The 25344-nt window shown below is 40.8% G+C and overlaps 1 protein-coding gene across 1 annotated transcript in view; it reads left to right on the top strand.

The window, feature by feature from the left end:
- Positions 1-25344, top strand: part of LOC113419700 (potassium voltage-gated channel subfamily KQT member 1-like) — a 236362-nt gene that overhangs the window by 104008 nt on the left and 107010 nt on the right. Inside the window, exons 12-14 of the mRNA XM_087969539.1 lie at positions 1717-1811; positions 3714-3754; positions 5561-5622. Of these exons, the coding sequence (XP_087825665.1) occupies positions 1717-1811; positions 3714-3754; positions 5561-5622 (198 nt within the window). The remainder of the gene's footprint in view (positions 1-1716; positions 1812-3713; positions 3755-5560; positions 5623-25344) is intronic.

Here is a 25344-nt window from a genome sequence, read left to right as displayed (position 1 = left end):
CCTCCGGAGTCCGGGGAAGGCAAAACCGCCTCCCTCCACTGTGGTGCAGGAGGCTGACTAGGCCACGCCCACCATGGCCACACCCACCCAGCAACCGGGCAGAGAACCCGTTACTAAAGTTTTTGAAGCCCACCCCTGAGAAAGGGACCGAGGACATTCCTGTGGATTGGGGATTTGGGATGCCCCCCCGATCTAAAGCAAAAACGTGACATAGGTAGTCCTCGACTTACGGCCACAGTTGAGCCCAACACTTAGGTTGCTAAGTGAACGATCCATGAAGTGAATTTTGGCCCCATTTTACGTCTTTTTCTTGCCAACCGTTGTTAAGTGAATTGCTGCAGTTGTGAAGTTTGGAACAGAGTCGTTCAGTGAATCTGGTTTCTCCGTTGACTTTGCTGGTCAGAAGGTCGCAAAAGGGGATTGCAGGACACTGCAACCATCGCAAGTGTGAACCAGTTGCCATCGGCTGAATTTTGATCACGTGACTGCCACGGTCACTGTGTGTGAAAACCAGTCATATAAGTCACTTTTTTCAGGGCTGTTGTAACTTTGAACGGTCAAAAAATGAATTGTTGTAAGTCGAGAACTACCCTTATTCTCACCTCTCTTCTAAACTGTATATATTTGGAAGCTCTTCCTCTGTCCCTTCTCTGCCAATTTAGAAGCAGACATCATCGTCCCCTTACTGCTCTTAACAAAATTTCACTCTCTGATGGCAGGGAATTCATTCTCTTCGTGGGGATCCAGACTCTCCACTCTCCACAGAGATCCCAAGTTTGTATCTACAACAGTTTCCATACGAAGTCACAGGATAACCTTACAATAAAGTGATGACATTACAAGGATCTGTTTCCCTTCCTTCTTTTATTGCGGTGGCTCGGTGGCTAAGACATTGAGCTTGTTGATCAGAAAGGTCGGCAGTTTGGAGGTTTGAATCCCTAGCGCCGCGTAACGGAGTGAGCTCCGGTTACTTGTCCCAGCTTCTGCCAACCTAGCAGTTTGAAAGCATGTAAAACTGCAAGTAGAAAAATAAGAACCACTTTTGGTGGGAAGGTAACAGCGTTCCGTGCGCCTTCGGTGTTTAGTCATGCTGGCCACATGACCACGGAGACGTCTTCGGACAGCGCTGGCTGTTTGGCTTTGTAACCGAGATGAGCACTGACCCCTAGAACCAGAAACGACCAGCACACATGTGTGAGGGGAACCTTTACCTGACCTTTATCCCTAATTTACTCAATTACGATTTCATGTTTATTCCCTTTTTACCACATTTACATAATTCTTCCTTTCTCCTGCATCTTATTTCTTTTAGGTTTTTTTTTTAAACTGTTATGTTTCCTTTATTGGATTTGAATTCTACTGTATAGTGCAATATGAATGCAATATCTGGGGTTTGGGATTTAATGTACAGAATGCAAAGGAGGTGTGTTTGTGTTTTGTTTTTATAGTTACAATGTACACTGAAGATGGCATTTAATTCTGTTGTACAAGGTGCAAGACAATAAAGTCAACTTAACAAAATGTGAAAAACGGTCATAAGCCATTTTTTCCAGTGCTGTTGTCATTTTGGATAGTCACTAAATGAATGGTTGGAAATGAAGGGATACCTGTAATATTAATATGCTATGTGGTTCGTATGCATGAGGAATAATAGGTCATTCCTTTCCTTGTGCATTTTTAAGCTTTATTTTTTCCCCATTTTTTGCCCCCTTCCAGCAAGCTCGGAAGCCTTACGACGTCCGTGACGTCATTGAACAATACTCTCAAGGACACCTCAATATGATGGTTAGGATAAAAGAACTCCAAAGAAGGTTAGTTACATTCACCATTCAAGGACAAGGGGGATGCTGTGTGGAGAGGGTCTCCTCTTTCAAATTCCTGGGAGTCCATCTTAGTGAAGAACTCACCTGGAAAAATAATAGGATCCAGGTGATCAGGAAGGCTCAACAGAGATTCCACTTCCTCAGGGTCTTGTGCAGAGGTGGTATTCAGTAGGTTCTGACCAGTTCTGGATACATTCGTCAAGAGTCAGGAATCATAAAGTACAACACTTAATAATAATCGAGTTGAATTGAATTGACAGAACCCCTGGGATTCTTCTGATGGTTTTTTGGGATTACGGTCTCCTGTTCTTGACCAAGCTAAGAATGATGGGCATGGAAATCTCTAGGGAAGAGAAGGACCAGGGCAGACATGATAGCAGTGTTCTAATATTTGAGGGGCTGCCACAGAGAGGTGGGGGGTCAAGCTATTTTCCAAAGCACCCAAAGGCCAGACAAGGAACAATGGATGGAAACTGAACAAGGAGAGATTTAACCTGGAAATAAGGAGAAACTTTCTGACAGAACAATCAATCCATGGAACAGAAGTTGCCTTCAGAAGTTGTGGGAGCTTCATCACTTGAGACTTTCAAGAAGAGATTGGACTGCCATTTGTCAGAAATGGTCTCCTGCTTGGGTGGGGGGTTGGACTAGATGACCTACAAGGTCCCTTCCAACTCTCTTAATCTAATCTAATCCTGGATAACCGAGAACACCGTAGCTTCATCTTCTCCGTCCAAAGAAGTGGTGGAGAATTTAACTCTGGTACCAAAATAGGGGTGGAGAAAAGAAACAGGGACCCAACAGTGGGAATGTTTCTTGAATCTCCCTTCCAGTTGGCAAGGCGTTACAAATTGGGCACATCAGAACCAGGAACCATTGAAATAACTGATCCCATGTCTCTTTACTAGAATATATATTTATGGATTGATTAGCCTACAGGCCCTATCAACATAGAGGTTCAAACGCATATCACCAATAAAATTCTAAACAAACCTTTTAAAATGAGAGTAGGGTAAAATACAATAGTTACAGGATAAAATATAATAATGTAATACATAAACTTGTAAAATAGAATAAAATGACATAAAACTGTATTTCTGTATCATCCCTGCAATCTACCCCAATCAGGGCCACACATATGCCGATCTCAGTTGGACCATTTTAGTCAGAAATGGTCAGGGGTGGGCTGCTGCGGCTTCACACACATTCAGACGATCCTCGAGCTAGGATTTGGCGAAGTTCAGCGAACCCGCAAATCCCACCCGTGGCTGGCCCTGCCCCACCCACCCTGCCCCTCCCAAGAGTCCCCCTGGTAGCCTGTTTTGGATACCAGGTAAGTACAGGATCTGCACCGAGGCTCAGGGAAGGCAAAAAATGACCCCCATGGAAGTTCCGGTAGGCTGAAAAAGGGCCCATTTTCAGCCTCGGGAGGGACTCCGGAGCCCGGAGGAGGCCGTTTTCGCCCTCCCGGAGGCTTGAGGAAAGCCTGCGAAGCCTGGGAGGGCGAAAAACGGGCCTCCCGGAAGTTCCAGAAGGCCACGCCTAGCATGGCCACACCCACCCAGCAACCAAGCAGAAAACCTGTTGCTCAAATTTTTGAAGCCCACCCCTGGAAATTGTGCTGTATTAAATGTTTATTAGTAAGTATTCCAGGTATGGCCTTATAAAGTGGTATGACCAGAGTCAAATGTCACAGAGTCATGATCACAGCCAAATAAAATTGCTTGGTTATTATAATCTGGGGGAAGAAATTCAGATTAAATCTGTCTCTTGGATCAGAGTCAGCTCGCTTGGAATATGATTGACGTTTTTTCTTTTCTTTTTTTAAAAAAAGTCTCAAATCTATTTGAACTCTGCTGAATTAAAAATCTCCCTTCTCTTCTTTTGTAGGCTGGACCACTCCCTCGGAAAGCCCGGTCTGTTTCTTCCAGGTACAGAACTCAGTGTTACATCGGCTGTTGAGGTTTTTTTGGAAGGGGAGTTGGTCTTAGATTAAAAGTTAAACTGGAAAATAATGCTTGGCTCCCCCAGGGGTGGGATTCAAAAATCCCAGCAACCAGTTCGCTGCCTGGTTGCTGGGTGGGTGTGGCCATGGTGGGCGTGGCCTACTGGAACTTCCAGGAGGGCCATTTTTCACCTTCCCCAGGATCCGGAGGCTTCCCTCAGGCCTCTGGGAGGGCGAAAACGGCCTCCCTCAGGCTCCGGAGGGCCTCCAGAAGCCGGAAACAGGCCCATTTCTGGAATTCCGGAATTTCTGGTTCACCCCATTTTTCGCCCTCCCAGAGCCTCCGCACAGACCCTGCACTTACCTGCATCCAAAATGGGCCATGTTGAGACTCTTGGGAGGGGCGGGGCAGGGTGGGCGGGGCCAGCCGGTTGGTTCAACTACTGGTTCGGTGAACCAGATGTCAATTTAACCTCCGGTTCACCCAAACCGGTCTGAACCGGCTGAATCCCACCCCTGGGCTCCCCCCTTCTGCCCTGTCCCATGTCAGGATCTTCAAAATGCTCTTCTCCTTCTTCCCTTCCTTATTTGTCCGAGGCCTTTCTTCCAGCACAGGTATATATTCTGCAGTGACTTGGTCATCTTCTGATAGGATATTATTATTTCCTCCAATATATTTTTTCCGAAAGCCATTTGGAAACTCATATCTCGAATAGGGATGAATCTTGAATAGAGATGAAACCAACTACTGTAGTCGTTGCAACTCATATCTTGAATAGGGATGAATCAAGCTCCCTTTCAAGATATGAGTTCCAGTTACTACAAGTAGTTGGTTAAATCCATCCTCACTGGCATTGGTGTCCCAAGATCTTTCCCAGAGATCTTGTTAACAGAGATCTTAGAGGTGGAATCCAACACGAGGATTCTGTACAGATAGTCCTCGACTTAAGGCCACAATTGAGCCCAAAAATTCTGTTGCTGAGTGAAACAGTTGTTAACCGAGTTTTGCCCCGTTTTACCACCTATCTTTCCACAGCTGTTAAGTGAACCACTGCAGTTGCTAAGTTAGCAACACGGCCTCAAAAAGCAAATCACATGACCTTAGAAACACATGCAATGGTCATAAATATGAACCAGTTGCCAAGCATCTGAATTTTGATCCCATGATCACGGGGATGCCGCAAAAATCGTAACTGTGAAAAACGGTCACAAGTCACGTTTTTCAGGGGATCACGTGACCCCAGAACAATGCAACCCTTTTAAATATGAATTAGTTGCCAAGCGTCCAAATTTTGATCACATGACTTGGGGAGGTAAATGTGAAAAGCGGCCATAAGTCACTTTTTTCAGTGTCACCGTAACTTTGAACAGCCACTAAATGAACAGTTGCAAGTCAAGGACTACCGTGGTGGCACAGTAGTTAGAGTGCAGTACTGCAGGCTACTTCTGCTGCCTGCCAGCTGCCTGCAATTTGGCAGTTCATATGCCACCAGACTCAAGGTTGACTCAACCTTCCATCCTTCTGAGGTGGGTAAAATGAGGACCCAGATTGTTGGGGGCGATAGGATGACTCTGTAAACCACTTAGAGAGGGCTGTAAAGCACTGTGAAGTAGTATATAAGTCTAAGTGCTATTGCTGTTTGCTTATATTCCAATATGTCTGCATATCCTTTTTATTCACAGAAAACATGCGAACTGTAACAATATCAGCAATAAGCTTTCACATTACTGCATTTCCCAGTTAGTTGCAATTCAAGCACAAATCCTCTTTTATTTTATTTTTTTATTTTAGAAAAGGGGGTAGACAAAGGCTACTACACAATGGGAGCCAGACTGATTAGACTGGAGGATAAGGTAAGGACTTTTGAAGAAGAAGAAAAAAATGCTATTTTTGCTGGCCAATTTCCAGAAACGTTCTGTGATCAGTGTGACTGTCAATCTGCATCCTTTACTCAACATCTGAGCCAAAGAAATGTGCTGGTCGTGAGAAACGTACAAACTAACTACGGGTTACGTTGGGATAGTTTTTCATTGATACGCCATCTCAATCTGAGTGGGGGATGTTTGTGCTTAACCCCTTTGTGTGATGAAAATATATGTTCAGAGTTTGCTTATTCTGAAATTCAAAGCACTGAATAAACCATAGTTCTCTTTTGCTTCCAAGGTGACTGCTTTTGTTGTGTCCTAATTAGCGGTGGTGGAGGTGCTACTTTGAGAGTTGATTTTAATCTTTAATATTATCCATGGGAATTGAAATGATTCTGCTAACAGATATTGGTTATTTGTTAGTCTAATGCAATGTACTCCAAAGCAGAATGGGACAACTTGCTGCAGCACAATTCAACAATTCCATCGAGGATCCATTGAAATGTGGAGATGATTAGGGATAGCTGAACTTTTCAATTGCAAAATCTCCATTTCTGTTTCGTTTCATTCTAGTAAAATGGTATTCGTGGACTTTCTATCAAATATCATTGATTTGCATGCTTCCAGATGAAAGGTTTTCGTTTTTATTTTCTAATGTTCTTGGGGAAAAAAACCCAGCCTCTTTGATTGAAGTTTCCCTGCATAAAACCTGTCCATTTTGATCAGTGCAGAGAATGTTTCCAAGATCTGGTGGTATTGAAAATTTCCATTTTAAGTTGCTTTCTGTTGTCGCTTTATAATTTAAACTGGAATAAAAAATGCCCACTGGTTCTTATTGGAATGGAAAGTGGTGTGCTCTGGAGCAAGGGAAACGCTAAAATTAAAAAAATAATTCTAATTCTTTTTTTAAAATATTTTTATTGTTTTATATCATACATTTCCTTTCTATGTTGAGCAGTGTGCTCTCTAGGTATCCAAGGTGTTAACATACAAACAATACAAACTGATGGAAATACTGATGGAAATACTGTGAATGACTTAATGGACTGAATGACAATGCTTTAAACTCTAACTGGATTAAAAACTATTTAAACTACAAACAGTGTTTGTGTTCAGTGTGTGTATACTCTGGGGCCCTTCCGCTCTCCTTTGGCTTCCTGGCTTGACTACTGCTGCAATACTCTTCTAGGGGTTAATCCCCAAACCCTAACCTGAATGACAATGTTAGGTATAACATTGATACCAAATATGGTTTGGGTGAATAAATATATAAAACTTAGATATCATGGTTTAAGTGCTTATCACTTTAAGCACAATGCAGCAGGCAATTAGCCGATTAAGGGTGCGGTTAGAAGTTACAATATAAGGAAGCATTAGAAGCTGGAAAGCTTACTGTCTGGCTGTAACTGTAACTGTAACTGTGTCTTACTGTGACTAACTGTGATTACTGACTGTGAGTGCCTGTGACTGAACTGTTATCGTTTGCTACTGTTTGCTGATTTACTGCGTAATTCTACTGAATATCCAGCGTTTGTTTCTCTGGAGAGTGAAACCGGAGGAGGAGAAGATATCTTTATCGGCTGATAAAGATATTGCAAGGACTCTTAACTTGGACTATACTAGTGAGTCTTACTGGATGGAAATACTGTGAATGACTTAATGGACTGAATGACAATGCTTAAACTCTAACTGGATTAAAAACTATTTAAACTACAAACAGTGTTTGTGTTCAGTGTGTGTATACTCTGGGGCCCTTCCGCTCTCCTTTGGCTGCCTGGTTTGACTACTGCTGCAATACTCTGCTAGGGTTAATCCCCAAACCCTAACATTGGTTATGGGCCCAGCAGCATAGTCTAACTAACCAGGATATAGCAGAGAGAGTTGGTGTGAGTTGCACATTACTGTAAAAACAAACTGTTTTAATTAGTTTAAAATAGTCAAAATATCTGAAGAGTAATGGCACAAGTAAATTTGTCACAACTGTCCATGATATCCAGGCTGGATGGAACAAACTATGTTTCATGGTCAATGAAATGTAGTTTACTTCTACGCAGAGAAGGTTTGTGGGACATTATAGCAAACCCACCAGATGTGAGTAGCTGGGATCCTGCTGATGATGATGATAAAGAAAAGTTACAAGACTTTAAACTGAAGAATGAGCAGGCTTTATGCATCATAGGACTGAATCTATGTGATCAGCAGCTTGTCCATATTCGTGGAGAAGAAAATGCTGCAAACTGCTGGGAGAACCTCAGGAAGATTTATGTTCGGGACAGTGTAGGAGCACATATAAATCTTACACGGAAGCTTTTTCGAACGCATCTTCAGAGGAATGGAGATATGTTAGTTCATTTAAACTGTATGAAGAGCATTTTTCAAGATTTGCAAGAAAAAGAGCTTATATTTAATGAACTGCAACAAGTCTACATAATATTATCTTCATTAGATCAAAGCTATGATGACTATGTGACTTCGTTAGAGGTATTGCCAAAAGAAAGCCTCTCATTAACCGACATAACAGGCAGGCTACTAGAAGAAGCCAGAAGAAGGCGTGAGCGTGACGAGCTGAGAGAAGATAAGAAAGAAGAGAAATTATCTTCAAAGCTTGAAAGAAACCAGCAAAGCAAAGTAAAGCACCTGGAAGAAGAGAATTTATCTTCAACGGCATACACAATTAAAAAGTGTTTTAATTGTGGAGGCAGAGGACATTTGGCAAGATTCTGCAAAAAGAGAAAAAGCCAGAATGTAAAAAAGCCAAAGAAAGCATTTGAACTAGCCACGTTTAGCAACTCTGATGTGAAGAATAATTTATGGGTGGTTGACAGTGGCGCATCCCACTGCATCACAAGAGATAAGACAAAATTTATAAAAATGTCTAAAAGCTCTCAACATATATCTCTTGCTAACGGCTGGAACCTGAAAGCGAAAGGTCAAGGTTTTGCACGTTGTCCGTACATAAACCAGGATATAAAAATGTTGTATGTACCGCAACTAAAGTTTAATTTGCTTTCAGTAAGGGTATTAGATAAATTAGGTTATGTAATTACTTTTAAAGATAATAATTGCATAATTGAAAAAGATAACAAAAGGGTAACTGCAGCTTTAAATGGAACATTATATGTCTTAGATAATAGTAAGAAAGGGGAGGTACAAACTGCATTTAATAATATAAAACCTCATGATGAATGTATCCATTTATTGCATAGGCGTTTGGGGCATGTAAATTTTAAAATGCTAAAACGTACAGTTGAGTTATCTGAAGGAATAAGGTTAAAACCTTGTGATAAATATTTGCGTTGTAATGTTTGCTGTGAAGATAAGAGCAAAGTATTGCCTGCAAATAGGCTAAATGGTTTCAAAACAAAAGAACCTTTAGAAGTGGTATTTGCAGACATAATAGGTCCAAAGAAACCCAGTATGGGAGGTGCTAGATATATACTGAGCATTATGGACCATTATTCTAGATATGGGTTTTGCTATTTAATGAAAAGCAAAACTGAAACATATCAACATTTTTTCAATTGGCTTAGGTTTGCTGAAAGAAAGTCTAAATGACAACTGATATCCCTGGTGACAGATAATGGCACGGAATTTGTTAATAACAAATTCCAGAACAGACTTAAGATAGCTGGAATAGAGCATAAGAAGTCTGCTCCATACAGGCCAGAACATAACGCTTTTATTGAAAGAAGAGGCCAAACACTACAGGCAATGGTTAGAACAATGTTAAATGATTCTGGGTTACCTGATTCTTTGTGGGGGGAGGCTACAATGTGTGCTAATAACATATTGAACAACGTTATTAATACAACAACAGGTGAAATACCATTTACCAGATGGCATGGCAGGAAACCTGATCTAAGTTACCTGCACACATTTGGTGCACCAGCATGGGTGCATATTCCTGCACAACTCAGAAAAAAAGGGCAACATAGAGCTAAAAGATTTTTTATTCGTTGGTTATCAGGCAAACCATAGGGCATATAGATTTTGGGAGAAAGGCACATCTAAAGTGTTATGTAGTGCTAGTGCCCAATTTCTAGAACATGAAGGATGGGAGAAATTAGAAAAGGATGCCAATAAAGATGTAATTATTGAATCCTATAGAAATCCCATTAGTTATCCCTGTAACTTTAAAAATAAAGTAAAGAGACAAATACAGGATGAAATAGTGCCCATAAAGGAAGAAACAGATTCAATAGCTGAACAGGATGAGGAAGATGAACAGGTAGTAGTTCAACAAAGTCCTCCTGTAAGCCCTGTAATTCCCAGAAGAACTACACGTGTATCTAGACCGCCTGATAGGTACCAGGCTAACACAGTGTGCCAGATTAATCAAGTTCCTAATTCTGTAGAAGAAATTAAAAAGTATCCTAATAAGGAAAAAGAAAGTTGGTATGCAGCAATGAATAAGGAACTGAATTCATTAAGTGATATGAAGGTGTATGAGAATGCCAAATTACCTGTAGGTAAGAAATCCATTGGCTGCAAATGGATTTTTAAGGTAAAAACAGATAAAGATGGTAATTTAATCCATAAGGCAAGGTTAGTAGCCCAAGGTTTTAGGCAGAATGCTAATGACTATGATGAGGTGTTTGCACCTAGTCTTAAGGCAGCAACCTTGAGAGCAGCTTTAGTGTGGGCAGCTAGTAAAAACTATATAGTTAACCATCTAGATGTGGAAACTGCTTACTTGCACGCCCCATTAAAACATATTATTTATATGAAAAAACCTGTTGGTATTAAAAGTGAAAATAAGGATAATAATGATTGTTGGTTGTTAAAGAAAAGTCTCTATGGTCTTAAACAATCAGGCTATGAATGGAACCAGTATATTGTAAAGGAACTAGACAATATAGGATTTAAAGCTGGTTTAGCCGATCCATGTCTGTTTAAGAGGGAGACAAATGGGAAAGTATCATTATTATTACTATTCACAGATGACATTGCATTGATAACTGAAACTAATGATGAAGCAAATAAAATAATAACATCATTAGGAAAGAGAATAAAGATCAAGCAATTAGGGAGATAAAGAAGTATCTCGGTTTGAATATAAAGAAAACACGGAAAGGTTTTAAGATATCTCAGGAAGATAAGATAAGCAAATTGCTAAAAGATTACAAGATGGAGCTTTGTAAGCCAGCTAAGACTCCAATGAGTCAGGAGTTTAGCAACACTGATGAACAAAGCCCTGAGTTTGATAAGGTGATTTATCAATCTTTAATTGGTAGTTTGAGTTATATTAGTAATTGGTCTAGACCAGATATATCGTACTGCGTGAATCAGTTGGCTAGATTCAATTCTGCACCATGTGAAAGACACTGGAATGCAGCTAAAAGGATATTAAGATATCTTAAAAGACAATGAATTATTCATTGTATTTAGAACCAAAGGGTGATTTAATTCTAAGTGCATATGCAGATGCTAGCTTTGCATCAGAAAGAGACACTAGAAAGTCGACTTCAGGAACAGCCATAATGCTGGGTAATACATTAATAGGCTGGAAGTCAATAAGACAACAGCATATAAGTTTGTCTACTATGGAGGCAGAATTCTCCTGTTTATCATTGTTATGTACAGAATTAATAATGTATAAACAAATGTTAATTGATATAGGTATAACTGTAGATTATCCTATAATTATACATGAAGATAATCAGGCAGCAATTCAAATGGCCACAAATATTGGAGTAAAAACAAGGAGCAAGCATACAGATCTAAGATACCTAAACGTGAGACAATCTGTAAGAAGTAAGATGATTCAGCTAGAGTACTGTATGTCGGAGGACAATTTAGCTGATAATTTTACTAAAGCCCAAGGTGCCAGTAAGCACCAGGAGAGTTGTGAAAAATATGGGATTAGATTGTAAAGGTATTATATATTTATATCACCCAAAAGGGGAGTATGTTAGGTATAACATTGATACCAAATATGGTTTGGGTGAATAAATATATAAAACTTAGATATCATGGTTTAAGTGCTTATCACTTTAAGCACAATGCAGCAGGCAATTAGCCGATTAAGGGTGCGGTTAGAAGTTACAATATAAGGAAGCATTAGAAGCTGGAAAGCTTACTGTCTGGCTGTAACTGTAACTGTAACTGTGTCTTACTGTGACTAACTGTGATTACTGACTGTGAGTGCCTGTGACTGAACTGTTATCGTTTGCTACTGTTTGCTGATTTACTGCGTAATTCTACTGAATATCCAGCGTTTGTTTCTCTGGAGAGTGAAACGGAGGAGGAGAAGATATCTTTATCGGCTGATAAAGATATTGCAAGGACTCTTAACTTGGACTATACTAGTGAGTCTTACTGGATGGAAATACTGTGAATGACTTAATGGACTGAATGACAATGCTTAAACTCTAACTGGATTAAAAACTATTTAAACTACAAACAGTGTTTGTGTTCAGTGTGTGTATACTCTGGGGCCCTTCCGCTCTCCTTTGGCTGCCTGGTTTGACTACTGCTGCAATACTCTGCTAGGGGTTAATCCCCAAACCCTAACACATCATACATTATATAAATACATAGATTGAGCCTCTGTGGCGCAGTGGTTAGAATGCAGTACTGCAAGCTACTTCTGCTGCAGCCAGCTGCCTGCAATTTGGCAGATCGAATCCCACCAGGCTCAAGGTTGACTCAGCCTTCCATCCTTCCAAAGTGGGTAAAATGAGGACCCAGATTGTTGGAGGCAATATGCTGATTCTGTAAAACGCTTAGAGAGGGCTGTAAAGCACTATAAAGTGATATATAAGTCTAAGTGCTATTGCTATTGCTGTCATCATATAAACAAATAAGCAGTAATATATAAACTAATATGCAATAACATCAATTATATTGTAACATATATTATCTTCCATTGTAGTATCAATCATCAGAAATATTTACTCATTTGTTTTTCTTTCTCCTATAAACCATATTTCACCTAATTTCACTTCTCTAACCTCATTATCTGTCATTTAACCATTTATAGAATAGTTCCCATGATAAATGGGTAATGTATATGCTAATAACTTGGATTTAAAATGCCTATTATTTTTCATAATTCTACAGCAATCTGTTTTGCTACATTTAGTTATAACTGACATGCCTGCAATAAAGTTTCAAATGTACAGATTGTGTAAACATGATGGAACTATGAGATAGCATTTAAAATGAGCAAAAAATGCTGAGAAATGCAGAGGAGTAAATTTGTAGCCTTGAGGGCATGAGCACAGTTTCAGGGCAAGTCACAGCAAAATAACTTACATAAATATACACTTCACTGAATTCATTTAGTTTTAGTTTTAATAAAAGGTAGTCGAACTGGAAAAGCAAAGTAGTTGAGAAAATTACAAATACATTCTCTTTTCTTGGATAGATAATGCCCCGGGCATGTTATAATATGAAAACTAAATATACTTTAAGATAAAATAACAATGCCCCATTTTCTACATCGCTTGTAATTTTCAACTTCTCAACTAACTCATAGTTTTCTTACAGTAGGATGCTGGTTTATACAATGGTCATAATTATGATCACATCGAATGTTTATGGAGATTCTCGGTCATCCAGGTCATGGTTGTTCCAAAACTGCTAGAAGAAGTTTCTTGGATGAGAAGCGAAATGTCTTCAAAGAAAAACCAGAAAGTCTATGTGATGACCCGGAGTGTAACACAAACATAACAAAATCCAAAACGTAAATAAATGTCCTTTAATGCCTCCAACTTGACCCCACTGTTCAATAATTCTCAGTTGGAGATAAACGTATTAAAAAATAGTCTTCAAAAGAAAGCAATACAGTCTGAACTTAATGAGCAGATAGACATGAAATAAAAAAACTAAAACAAACTATAATGAAGGAATTTCCACAACAGACCAGGATAAGTAATTACCAACTTCCAGGAGGTAACAAGGCACAGTCTGTTGGAAGGACGCCAACCAAAATAACTTCAGCCCAAAATAACACACGCTTTCTTTCTGGCAATGCTGTGTTTTAACCATCTCTCCCCAGCTGCAACCAATGAGGGGGATCATGGCCGCTTCCTCTCTCGTAAGCCAAGTTGTTTCCTTCTCTGTTCCTCCCTTCGTGTCCTAGGATGCAGAGGAGATGGGCCTGGTTCTTCCTCTGATTGCCCAGCCGGCCTCTGCCCTTCCCCAGCCTCCTCCACAACCTCTGGAGCCACACCTCCACTCCCTGTCGGCTGTTCCTCCTAACAAGGGCATGACAGTCCAGTTGCCTCTTGAAAAAGCACCTTTGGGACAACCACAACCTGGATGACTGAGAATCCCCATAGATTTTTGTCTATGCAGTTTGGGATGAACACCTTTCGAATGGTATGGGAGTATGAACAGATTTCCAGAAAAATTGCAGAGTACTGGAACCATTTGTGCTTCAGTTTGAGATGCAGGCACCACTCAGGTGACCCTGAGGACACAGATAAGCCTTGAAGTGCCCTCAACAACTCTCTAAAAAGGACGCAAATGACCAGCTCTCTGCAAGGGATATAATCCTTCTATTCCCCACCCTCCAGTCAGAGCCGAAGAAGTTTCTTGGATGAGAAGTGAAATGTCTTCAAAGAACAACAAGAAAGTCCAGTTGCCTCTTGAAAAAAGCACCTTTGGGATCACATTGGATCTACTTTAGCAGAAACAAATTTCCTATGGTGGGAAAACGATGAGCTTGAAATTTATTTACTGAAAAAACTATTTAGTTAGTTAGTTATCTTTATGTCACCCATCTCCACACAAGGTACTTACAAGTTATAAAATAAGTAAAAAATAATTAAAACATTAAAAACTACACAAATTAGAATCATGCTAAAAAAAAAATACTGTACTAAAACGAAAGTAAGCGAGCTAAGAGACAGACAGGATAGAATAGAATAGAATAGAATAGAATAGAATAGAATAGAATAGAATAGAATAACAGAGTTGGAAGGGACCTTGGAGGTCTTCTAGTCCAACCCCCTGCCTAGGCATGAAACCCTACACCACTTCAGACAGATGGTTATCCAACATCTTTTTAAAAACTTCCATGGTTGGAGCATCCACAACTTCTGAAGGCAAGTTGTTCCACTGATTAATTGTTCTCACTATCAAGAAATTTCCCCTTAGTTCTAAGTTGCTTCTCTCTTTGATTAGTTTCCACCCATTGCTTCTTGTCCTGTGTGGTAATATATTTTATTAATCATTTTATCATTTTCTGTAAGGCCTTTGTATAACTAGCAGTAAGTCTAGGAAGATGTGGGCATTCTTGGTGGGGGTAGGAGTATCTTTGCTCAGAGTGCCTCATTCTGTTTTGATTCTGCCAGTTTAGAAGGAATAGGAAAATGGGTGAAAGTTCAAGGTACAAGATACACAGTTGTGCTTTCTCATGGGACTTTCCAAACTTTCCCATGAGACTTTCCGTGGCTGAATGATCTCACCCTAGCAAGGTAACATCTGGGACTTTCCAAGATTGTGTGTTCTCATGCTGGTGAAGTAATCTCCTGTTGAGGTCATTGTTTTCTGAATATGCATACTGTATATTTTGCTTGTGTTTTTTCTCAATAAATACTGCTACCTGAGTTCTCTCAGGGCGGGCATTTTCTCAGAGACAGTTCCCTGTGTCTCATTTCAAATGTCAGTCCACCATAAATGGTGACCCCGACGTGATAGCTTGGAAGGCTATACGTTTCCCGCATCCTATACTCATCGTCGCGGACGCCGACTGGGCCCTCATCTTCTTCGCTGGACGAAGATAGATTCTTTTCGTGAGTATGGGGAGATCTCTCGAAGGCTCAGAAAGAGCACATCAGGGAATTGAGAGGGATCATTGGGAATAGTTTTGGGTTTGGAATTGGCAGTAGGGGTTGTGCTGTAGGAAAGAAAGAAATTGAGGATTTACTACAGTATGTTTGGAAAAATATTAAGTCATATCCGGAGGGAGGTAGTATTAAAGTAGAGTCCTGGAAAAAGATAGGGAAATTTTTGCACGAGGAACCCCGTGCCCCTTCTTCAATTTTGTTAACCTGGAGAGTGATTATGGATGCATTAGCTACTTATGAACAACCGCTCCTATCACCCCCGAAGAAGGTTTGCCGCTTTACCATGCGGTACGTTTGTTGCCGCCGACAGCACCTCCAGATAAATCTGGGGGACTGTCCGGCGCTAGCAATACTTTGTCAGAGGATAAGAGTTTACCTTTAAGGGTTCAGGTGGATGCAGTTACTGCAGCTATTCAAGAAGCAAAGAATAGAGGGGAATTATCAGGAGATGATTTGGTGGAGTTTGGAGTAGAAGTTCAACTTAATCCAGTGGAAATTGTCATGGATGCTGCATTAAATCCGCAGCGGGAGTGGAAGCCTTTACAGCTCAGAATTTTGAGGGAAGTTAAGCAAGCAGCAAAAGAATATGGTGTTAGAACGCCATATACTCAGGCATTGTTAGAAGCAGTTGGTTATGGAAATAAAATGATTCCGGCTGACTGGAAAGCTCTGTTGAATATGATTTTAACTCCAGCTCAATATTTGGTGTTAGATCAGAAATGGAGACAGCTGGCAGTCCAGAGGGGAACAGCAAATGTTACCCCAGATCAGCTTTACGGAGCTGGTAATTTTACAACAGTGGAACAACAGAGAGATGGTATGCCTGATGAGGGGTTCGTTCTTCTCCCACAAATAATTTTTCAAGCCATAGGGTCTCTCCCTGACGGCGAAGGTGGTGAGAAGACCTTTACTAACATCAAACAAGGGAACAATGAACCCTATGAAAATTTCATTAGCAGATTGAAATTGGCTATAAAAAGACAAATTGATAATCAATTCGCCCAGAAAGAGTTGCTTTTAAGTTAGCAGTAGAACAAGCTAACACAGATTGCAAAAAGATTTTAAATCCACTTATAGCAAGTGGGGAGAGAGAAATCGCAGATTTGATTAATGCATGTAGAAAGGTAGGAAGTCAGTCTTTTAACATGGAAACTTTAGCTCTGGCTTTACAAACAGGACATGCTCCAAAGGGGAATTGTTTCAATTGTGGGAAGCCTGGACATTTTAAAGCGCAATGTCGGGCTCCTGGAGGAGGTCAAAGTCAGCAGAATAAGAGATCAATGGGACAGGGTGTTCGTCCTAAATCAGTGTGCCCAAAATGTAAGAAAGGATACCATTGGGCATATCAGATGCTCCTACAGTTTTTACTGATGGAGGGAAAGTTTTTGGTGCTTGTGTTTGGAAAGATAAATCTGGAATTTGGCATACAAAAGTGACATCAGAGCAGAAGTCTGCCCAGCAGGCAGAACTTGCTGCTGTAGTTTTGGCTTTTCAAAATTTTCACAATCAGGATTTTAATTTAATAGTGGATTCACTGTATGTGTATAATTTGTTACCCTTTGTAGCAGGTTCTTATTTGTCTCCTGGAATATCACCTGATATTTTAAGATTGCTTTTGTTGTTACAAGGATGTTTGGAGCAGCGTGTGAATGTGTGTTTTGTTGCTCATATTCGTAGTCATAGTAATTTGCCTGGAATTTTATCACAAGGTAATGCCAAAGCTGACAGTGCTGTAACTTCAGTCCTCACTGTCCAGCCATGGGATAGTCATAGTTATTTTCATCAAAACGCTAAAGCATTGGCACAGCAATTCAAACTTACTACTGCAGAAGCTGCTGCCATAATTCAACAATGTCCAACTTGTTCAAAGCAGGGCACGAATATCCCTATGGGAGTTAACCCCAGAGGGTTGAAACCTTCAATGATTTGGCAAATGGATGTTACTCAATATCCGCCATTTGCGCCTGGAAATATATACATGTGACTGTGGATACTTACTCAGGATTTTTAATGGCTACCCCTCAAAGAGGTGAGATGGTTAAACATGTCATCAATCATTGCATTAAGACTTTTTCAGTTGCTGGAACACCTAAAACTTTAAAAACTGATAATGGTGCGGCTTATCGGAGCACCGGTTTTGATCAGTTTTGCAAACAATGGTCCGTGGAACATAAATTTGCCACGCTCAAGACCATGTTGACTAAATTAAATAAAAAAGGAGGAAGCTCCTGGGGCTTCCGGCGATTCAAGATCAATTAAATCTAGCTTTATATACTTTAAATTTTTAAATTTGTCTGGTAACCCCCTGCGAGCGCGGCCAGCAGGCATTTTTCTTCTCCTTCTACAGATGCGGTGAGACCTCGGGTGTTGGTGCGGTTCCTTCCAGATCCAGCATGGGTTCCTGCTGAGCTGATAACGTGGGGACGTGGTTATGCAGCAGTTGAACATCTTGGTCAAATTCGTTGGGTTCCTGGTCGGTGTGTTCGGCCTGATCATTCGCAGGCACCTGTGAAGGAAGTTTCGGAGGAGCAGGATGGTGCATCTGTGGTTCCTGATCCTGTTGATTCTGCCTAATCTGTCCTGGGCTGCTCGGGTGCGGAGAGAGCAGCGACAGCATGTTCAGCGTGCCGGAGATTTGGGCGATGATTTGTGGACAGATAATAATTACATTAAAGATTTGCGCACAACTGCCAAAAACTTGAACATCACCAATTGTTGGTTGTGTATGCACCTTCCTGGGAGAGTGGGAGAAGGACTGACTCTACATGGAGTTCCATTTAATCGGTCTACTTTGCAGACCGGAAAGCATAACATTTCATATGCCATGAACTTCACAGTCAAGGTGAAGACTGCACTGCAGTCTCCAGCACATTTATGTTTCCAAAACCTTACAAACTCACAATTCTTGGGGAATCATAGTGTCTGCAATTACACTATTAAGTGGACAAATGGTTCAGAGAACAACATAACTTGGGTAAATGGGAAAAATGAGTCTGACGCATTTGGCCAGTATCAATATCTAGACATGAAACAGCTGATGCAAGCGGCAAGTCAACAAGGTTATGTACAGCTGGAAGGGTTTTGGTTTTTATGTGGACTGTGGGCATATCAACAAATCCTGCAAATTGGTCAGGGACATGTACTTTGGGGTTTGTCATTCGGTTATCTATAAGTTAGATACATTACCTCCTGAGGTTCGGATCCGAAATCGCGTCGGGAATTGGATTCGGGTCTAACCATGGAGGTAATCTATGGACACAAATTTCTCGAGGTCTTATCCGCCTTTGGGAATTGCTATGAACTATAGAGATATTCATATTTTAAATAATTTTACTGTTGCTATGTTTAATGATACTATAAAGAATATTAAGATGATTAATGTAGAAATGTCTGAAATTCGTACAGTTACTTTGCAAAATCGATATGCTTTAGATATTATGTTAGCTGCCCAAGGAGGAGTTTGTGCTTTAATTCATTCACATTGCTGTGTTTTTATACATAATTATGAGCCAAACATTACAAAGACTGTTCAGGACATGGAAGATCGTATTGCTCAGCATCAATCTGGAGCTGATGGGTTTAATGCATCATTCTGGGACAGTCTATGGTCCTGGCTTCCTGATGGATCATGGTTTCGCTCCTTATTGCAAGGGGTTGTTATTATTATTGCTATATGTATCTTATTATGTTGTTTTATTCAATGTATTCCTAATCTATTACAAATGTGTACCTCAGTCTTCCGGCGTGTGGGATCAGGTCATGAGGGAACTGTGTACTATGCCACTAAAACACCCCTATCTTTGAATAAATAAAAAGGAGGGAATGTGGTAATATATTTTATTAATCATTTTATCATTTTCTGTAAGGCCTTTGTATAACTAGCAGTAAGTCTAGGAAGATGTGGGCATTCTTGGTGGGGGTAGGAGTATCTTTGCTCAGAGTGCCTCATTCTGTTTTGATTCTGCCAGTTTAGAAGGAATAGGAAAATGGGTGAAAGTTCAAGGTACAAGATACACAGTTGTGCTTTCTCATGGGACTTTCCAAACTTTCCCATGAGACTTTCCGTGGCTGAATGATCTCACCCTAGCAAGGTAACATCTGGGACTTTCCAAGATTGTGTGTTCTCATGCTGGTGAAGTAATCTCCTGTTGAGGTCATTGTTTTCTGAATATGCATACTGTATATTTTGCTTGTGTTTTTTCTCAATAAATACTGCTACCTGAGTTCTCTCAGGGGGGGCATTTTCTCAGAGACAGTTCCCTGTGTCTCATTTCAAATGTCAGTCCACCATAGTCCTGCCCTCAGGTGATGGGGCATGGTTAGGGATCGGGATGAGGTCTTCTTACCCGGTCAGCCACCTCCAGCGATGGTCACTCTCCTTGGAGTACCAAGCCAAGTGGCAAAGCCAGGTTTTTCCAGACTCTTCTGGAAGGCCAAGAGGAGCAGTTCCCACCTCCAGTGGTAAGAATATTCCACAGGGATGGGGCCACAGCAGAAAAGTCTCTTCTTCTTGACCCCACTTACTTCAATTCCTTAGCAGGCGGGATCCATAGAAGGCCTCTTCCACTGGCGTGGGTGGGTAGGGCTTGTCGCATTGGGAAAAGACAGCTCCTCAGATAACCTGGACCCCTGCCATGTAAGACTTTAAAGATAATAACTAACACTTTGAATTGGATCCAGAAGCAAACTGGTAACCAATGCAGGTCAAGCAATAAAACTGTTACATGTGCAGCCCTAGAAGTTTCCAGGACTGTGCATGCCGCTGCTTTCTGCACCAATTGAATACATCAAACAAAGCAGAGAGAGGTGGAGAGAGGGGGGAGAGGGAGGGAGGGAGGAGAGAGAGAGAGAGAGAGAATATAACTGTAAGACAGGTTTGTGTAGGAGATAACCAGGCTGAGCCTGAGGGAGGAGTCAAACACGTCACCAATCATGAGTCTCTTCATTCCCAAGTTAGAGATCTAAGTCCAGCCCATCTTGAATTCCCTTGACTCTTATCTCCCATTAATTTCCCTTGGCTGTTAGTAGTTCAGATTCCCGTAGAGAGCTCAAGCTTACAATAAATCTTTATACCAATTTCAACTGTCCGGATCACCTGATTTTCCTTGACCATTTGAAATTGTTAGTAATAGGAAGAGGACTAGCTCCACTGGCTTCTAGAAGCTGAAACTGTTGGTGGAAGTTTTGCAACTTTCATGGAGGTAGTTGAAAATTTGGTAACAGAGAAGGAGAATAGTCAATTCATTCCTTTTAGGAATCGGGGTTTTAATTCTAAGCAGCCTAAAGTCCATTCATCAGTGTAGACTGTAACAGTGAAAAGAGGGGCTAGAATGAAGTCCAATCAAGTGGGATTTATTTTTAGAAATTCTAATAAGATTAGATCGTTCCTCAGTTTTACTGTTTTTCAATTGAACTATAGATTTTTGGATCTCTGGTGTATGAGTGGGAATCATTCAGTAGCATTAAGGAGAAGAATAAACCCTGGTATGTTCATTCTCAGCTTCCCACTTGAGTCTTCAATTTTGCTCTAGCTAGATCTTTCTACAAAATGTGCCAGCTATTTATATAATTTGAACCTGCCCTGATGCCATGAAACTTGATCCTTTGGTGATTTTATTCCTGGGAAAAATGGACTCTGATTTTGAGTAGTCTAATATAAGGGTTGTTCCCTAAAGACCAACTAATTGCTCTATGGTGACTTGGCATTTCTCCAGCCAGGCTGATTGAGAAAGTTCAGAAAGTTGATTTTTAAGTCAGAACTGGAAGATCTCAGTTTAATGTTATGGAATCATTCGTCCGATTCAACCAATTTAATTTCTGGTTTTATTTAAACATCCATTCAATGCACCGTGAATAATTGAAGCATATCAATTAGGACTACCAGAATCCCTGTTTTCTGCATACATGCAAAAGTCTCTGAATTGATTCAGTTAAAATGCAGGATGCAATATAGAATAATAGAGTTGGCCCCCATCTCAAACAGAAGGCCCTATATACCATTCTGGACAAATGGCAATCTCTTCTTCTTAAAAACCTCCAGTGATGAAGCAACCGCAACTTTCTGGAGGCAAGCTCTTCCACTGAACAATTGTTCCCACTGTCAGGAAGTTTCTCCTTAATTCTAGTTTGGTTTTCTCTTTGATTAGTTTCCATCCATTCTTTCTTGTCCTTTCCCCAGGTGCTTTGCAGAGTAGGTGACCCCCTCTTCTTTGTGGCAGCCCCTCAAATATTGGAACACTGCTATCATGTCACCCCCTCGTCCTTCTCTTTGTTAGACTAGACATATAAAGTTCCTGAAACTTTTCATCTTACGCGGTGGTGGGATTCAATTTTTTTTTTACTACCAATTCTGTGGGCATGGCTTGGTGGGCATGGCAGGGGAAGGATACTGTAAAATCTCCAGTCGGAGGTGGTATTTGCTGGTTCTCCAAACTCTTCAAAATTTCCACTACCGGTTCTCCAGAACTGGTCAGAACCTGCTGAAGACCCACCTCTAATCTTACGATTTAGCCCCGGATCCCTATTCACCTTTGCTGGCCATCTTTCTAGAGCCTCAACATGTTTTTTGTATCATGATGACCAAAACTGAGCACAGTATTCCAACTGTGATACGATAGAAATAATAATAATAATTAGCTTGCAGATTCTGTTGGAAATCTGATTCAGAAATTGGAAAGGATCCGTTTCTATAGACTCTTTCAATCAAATATCCTCACACTCTTATGCCAAACGCAGGGCTAAGAAAGAAAGAAAACTCACATATTCCTCGGGGGTTGATTGTTTAAATTAAATTTCTGTAACTCTGAGAAATTTTGGAAAGAAAATAACTAGTAACGCTGGGCAGAGATGCATTGGTTGTTTGGTCCTCACACCTCACTCTGTATAAAACCAATCACTGGCCTAAACCAGCAAGGGAAACCTAACAGCCTTCCACAGCACTGAATTTCACCTTTTGTAAGTGTATCCTGTGTCAGCGTCACCAGAAGACAATATGCGGAGTGTATTCTTCACATAAGTTGGAATTTTTTTCACCCAAGAAAAAAACACTGAGAATTTTTTTTAGTCCTGATGGTATTCCAGCAGGAGCACAATTGCTTTGAGAATCGCACCCACGTTGCCTATTGTAGGAAAAGAGCAGGCTGAGCTACAAGGCAGGATTAAATGTGTCATTAGCTTGGAGTCATTGAGTTGCCATAAGAGACCCAAGTCCAGTTCCCTTTGAATTCCGTTGAACCTTCTGTAGTGCCAATTTGGCTTTAACCTTTAGTTGACTAGATTCTTGTGTATAGATAGTAACAATACAATGCTGTGCTTTGAACTCAACATGTGCTTTGAACTCAACAAATTCTCCTGGCTATTTTCACCTACTGGTGACATTACTACTGGTAGTACCTTTGCTTTCTCTTGCCATAGTATTCTACTTCTGTTTGCAGATCTTTGTATTTTATGATTTTCCCTGGTTCTTAATCTTCTCATCTGCTGTCTCCAGGTATTGCAATGTCCGCTATTCAGAATTTTTTTTCTTTCTTATCAACAATTGTTATTGTTGTTGCTATTAAACAAAAAAAATCATCTATTTTTTTCCTACTGTGCAGATCATTAAACATTAAAAAACAGCTTCTATCCCAGGGCGGTAACTCTATTGAATTGTACTATATAGAGCAGTGTGGTGCGGTGTTGGGGGTTTTCAATTCACTGTGTGGAGTGTGAAGGATGTTTGTGTGTGTTTATTTTCATGGTCATGATGGAGGTATTTGATTTCATTGTACGAGGTGCAATGACAGTAAAGTAAACTAACTCACTTAACTTAAGTATATAATTTGCTCATGATTTACAGTATAAAACTACAATTAACCATCATTCTGCCTTCGTAAAATGGAAGTCCTATTATATTCTTTAAAAACAGAAATAAGGAGCTAGATATAGTATGTCTATTTTGAAAAGTCCACAAGTGGGATGATAAAATTGTTGACATAAATAGTAATGTGAGTCAGAAGACGTTGTCTTAGAAATCCAGTTCAGGAAAGATTTCATTAATATCGAAGGCATTCCAAACAACCAAACTTTATTGGTACACTTGTGGAGTCTTATATAAATACCATATATAAGGATTATTTTATTAGTGGAGAAGGATGAATGCAATTCACTTCATCTCTTACAAGCATTGGCTATAATAAGCCTGCTTATATGAAGACAAAACCATGGAAAGGCATTAAAACGCCAGGATTATGTCCATTCATCCTGAAGGCAGCCTTTCACTTTCAGTTACAGCCCAGAAATAGCTCAGAAATTACACTGCTCATTCATGAATTTTAGACTTAAATGGCTGTTTCTAAAAATGTCCTGGCGGGTGGAGAGAGGTGAGTCGTTTCTGCTTGGCTGGGACTCCGTGGCGGCCCTGTGTTGGTTTGGTTTGGCTCCCGTCACGAAATGCTACAGACTGAAATAGCTTCTTATACATTGGCATCTGCCGAGGGAGAAGAAGAAGGGAAGGAGCCAGCCAAGCCTCTGCACGTCCAGCAAAGCAAAGTGATAAATAGAAATGGGGAGGGGGAGAGGTTTCCATGGGGAAGGGGTGTCACAGCACCAATTCCCATGCGTGTACCGGTAGTAGTTCTGACCCAAACCTGGTTCCAAGAGAGCAAACACAAGACAAAGGCAGCAGCACAACCTTTTTATGTTTCATCTGTGAATTCTGTTTCTTCATAGATAAAAGGCTGCTTCCAATTAATTAACTCGGACAAGAAAGAGCCTTGCCAAGTTTTTTCAAGGCTGCCAAAAAAACAATAGATAAGAAATAGAGTCTTCAAATACCAACTGTAATGTCCACGAGGCTGAGTTTCAAAACGTCTTTGCTTCCTACAAAGAACGTTCACTGCACAGCTGCCTTTTATCTTCTTGAAGGAGGGGCCATTACCTTGCAGCCTTACTCCCAAGTCGCCTGTGCTGTTGCAGCTGCTCTTTCCTACCCGCAGTCCTGCATGCACTCACACTTGGCACAGGCTCCTCGGGAACCTCCTCATCGCTGCTGCCAGCCCCCACAATCTCTGAAGGCAGCAGTCCATTCCCTAATGGTCCTGGCCCCTCATCTGAGTCCTTGCTCTCCTCAGCCATCTGCACCTACTGCCGGCTAACCACAACAGGAGTCCTCCTTACGACAGTGCATTTAATGGCCCTTCAAAGTTATGACGGCACTGAAAAAAAGCAACCTGTGACCGTTTTTCCACGCTTAATGTCAGCGTTCCAGAAAAACCCAGCTCCAACCAAAAATTCCAAGACAGGCATTTTTTCAAAAGTTCCTTTTATTAGAGTAGGTATACTGGCACATCTGGGGAAAACCCAAAATCTGAGAGTTCTAGGTTTTCCCTCAGTAATTCAGAAAGACAAACCAAACTCCTGCACCAATGGTGGGATTCAAATTTTTTTACTACCGGTTCTGTGAGCGTGGCTTGATGGGCGTGGTGTGGCTTGGTGCGTGTGGCTTGGTGGGCATGGCAGGTGAAGGTTATTGCAAAATCCCCATTCCCTCCCCACTTTCCCCATGAAAAAAATGGGCAGAACTGTGATCGTTTTTGCTTTTTAGGCCATAAACATGGACACTGCTGACCTGGTCAGTACTTGTAAAGGTTTGGGTGGGGCTTTGTATACGCTTAAGGATTGAAGACATTCACACCTGTATTGGGCCAAACAGGTCAAGAAATGGGAATATTATTGGTATATATTTCCTTGTAACTCATGACTATGCACTTTTCTGTGGAACTTATTGTATCAGGGGTGTCAAACTGAATTTCATTGAGGGCCACATCAGGGTTGTGTTTGACCTTAGGGGGCTGGGGTGGGTGTGGCCGGGGTGGGCATGGCCAGCTTGATATCACTCATGTCAGGGGCACCTGTGGTGGCCTGAGCACTCTGC

Source organism: Notechis scutatus, chromosome 6, assembly GCF_049901735.1.
Source record: "Notechis scutatus isolate UNSWTSFEM ecotype Mainland chromosome 6, rNotScu1.2, whole genome shotgun sequence".
Classification (NCBI taxonomy): domain Eukaryota; kingdom Metazoa; phylum Chordata; class Lepidosauria; order Squamata; family Elapidae; genus Notechis; species Notechis scutatus.
The sequence above is the reverse complement of the archived record's forward strand: the minus strand, read 5'-3'. Positions and strand labels throughout refer to the sequence as shown.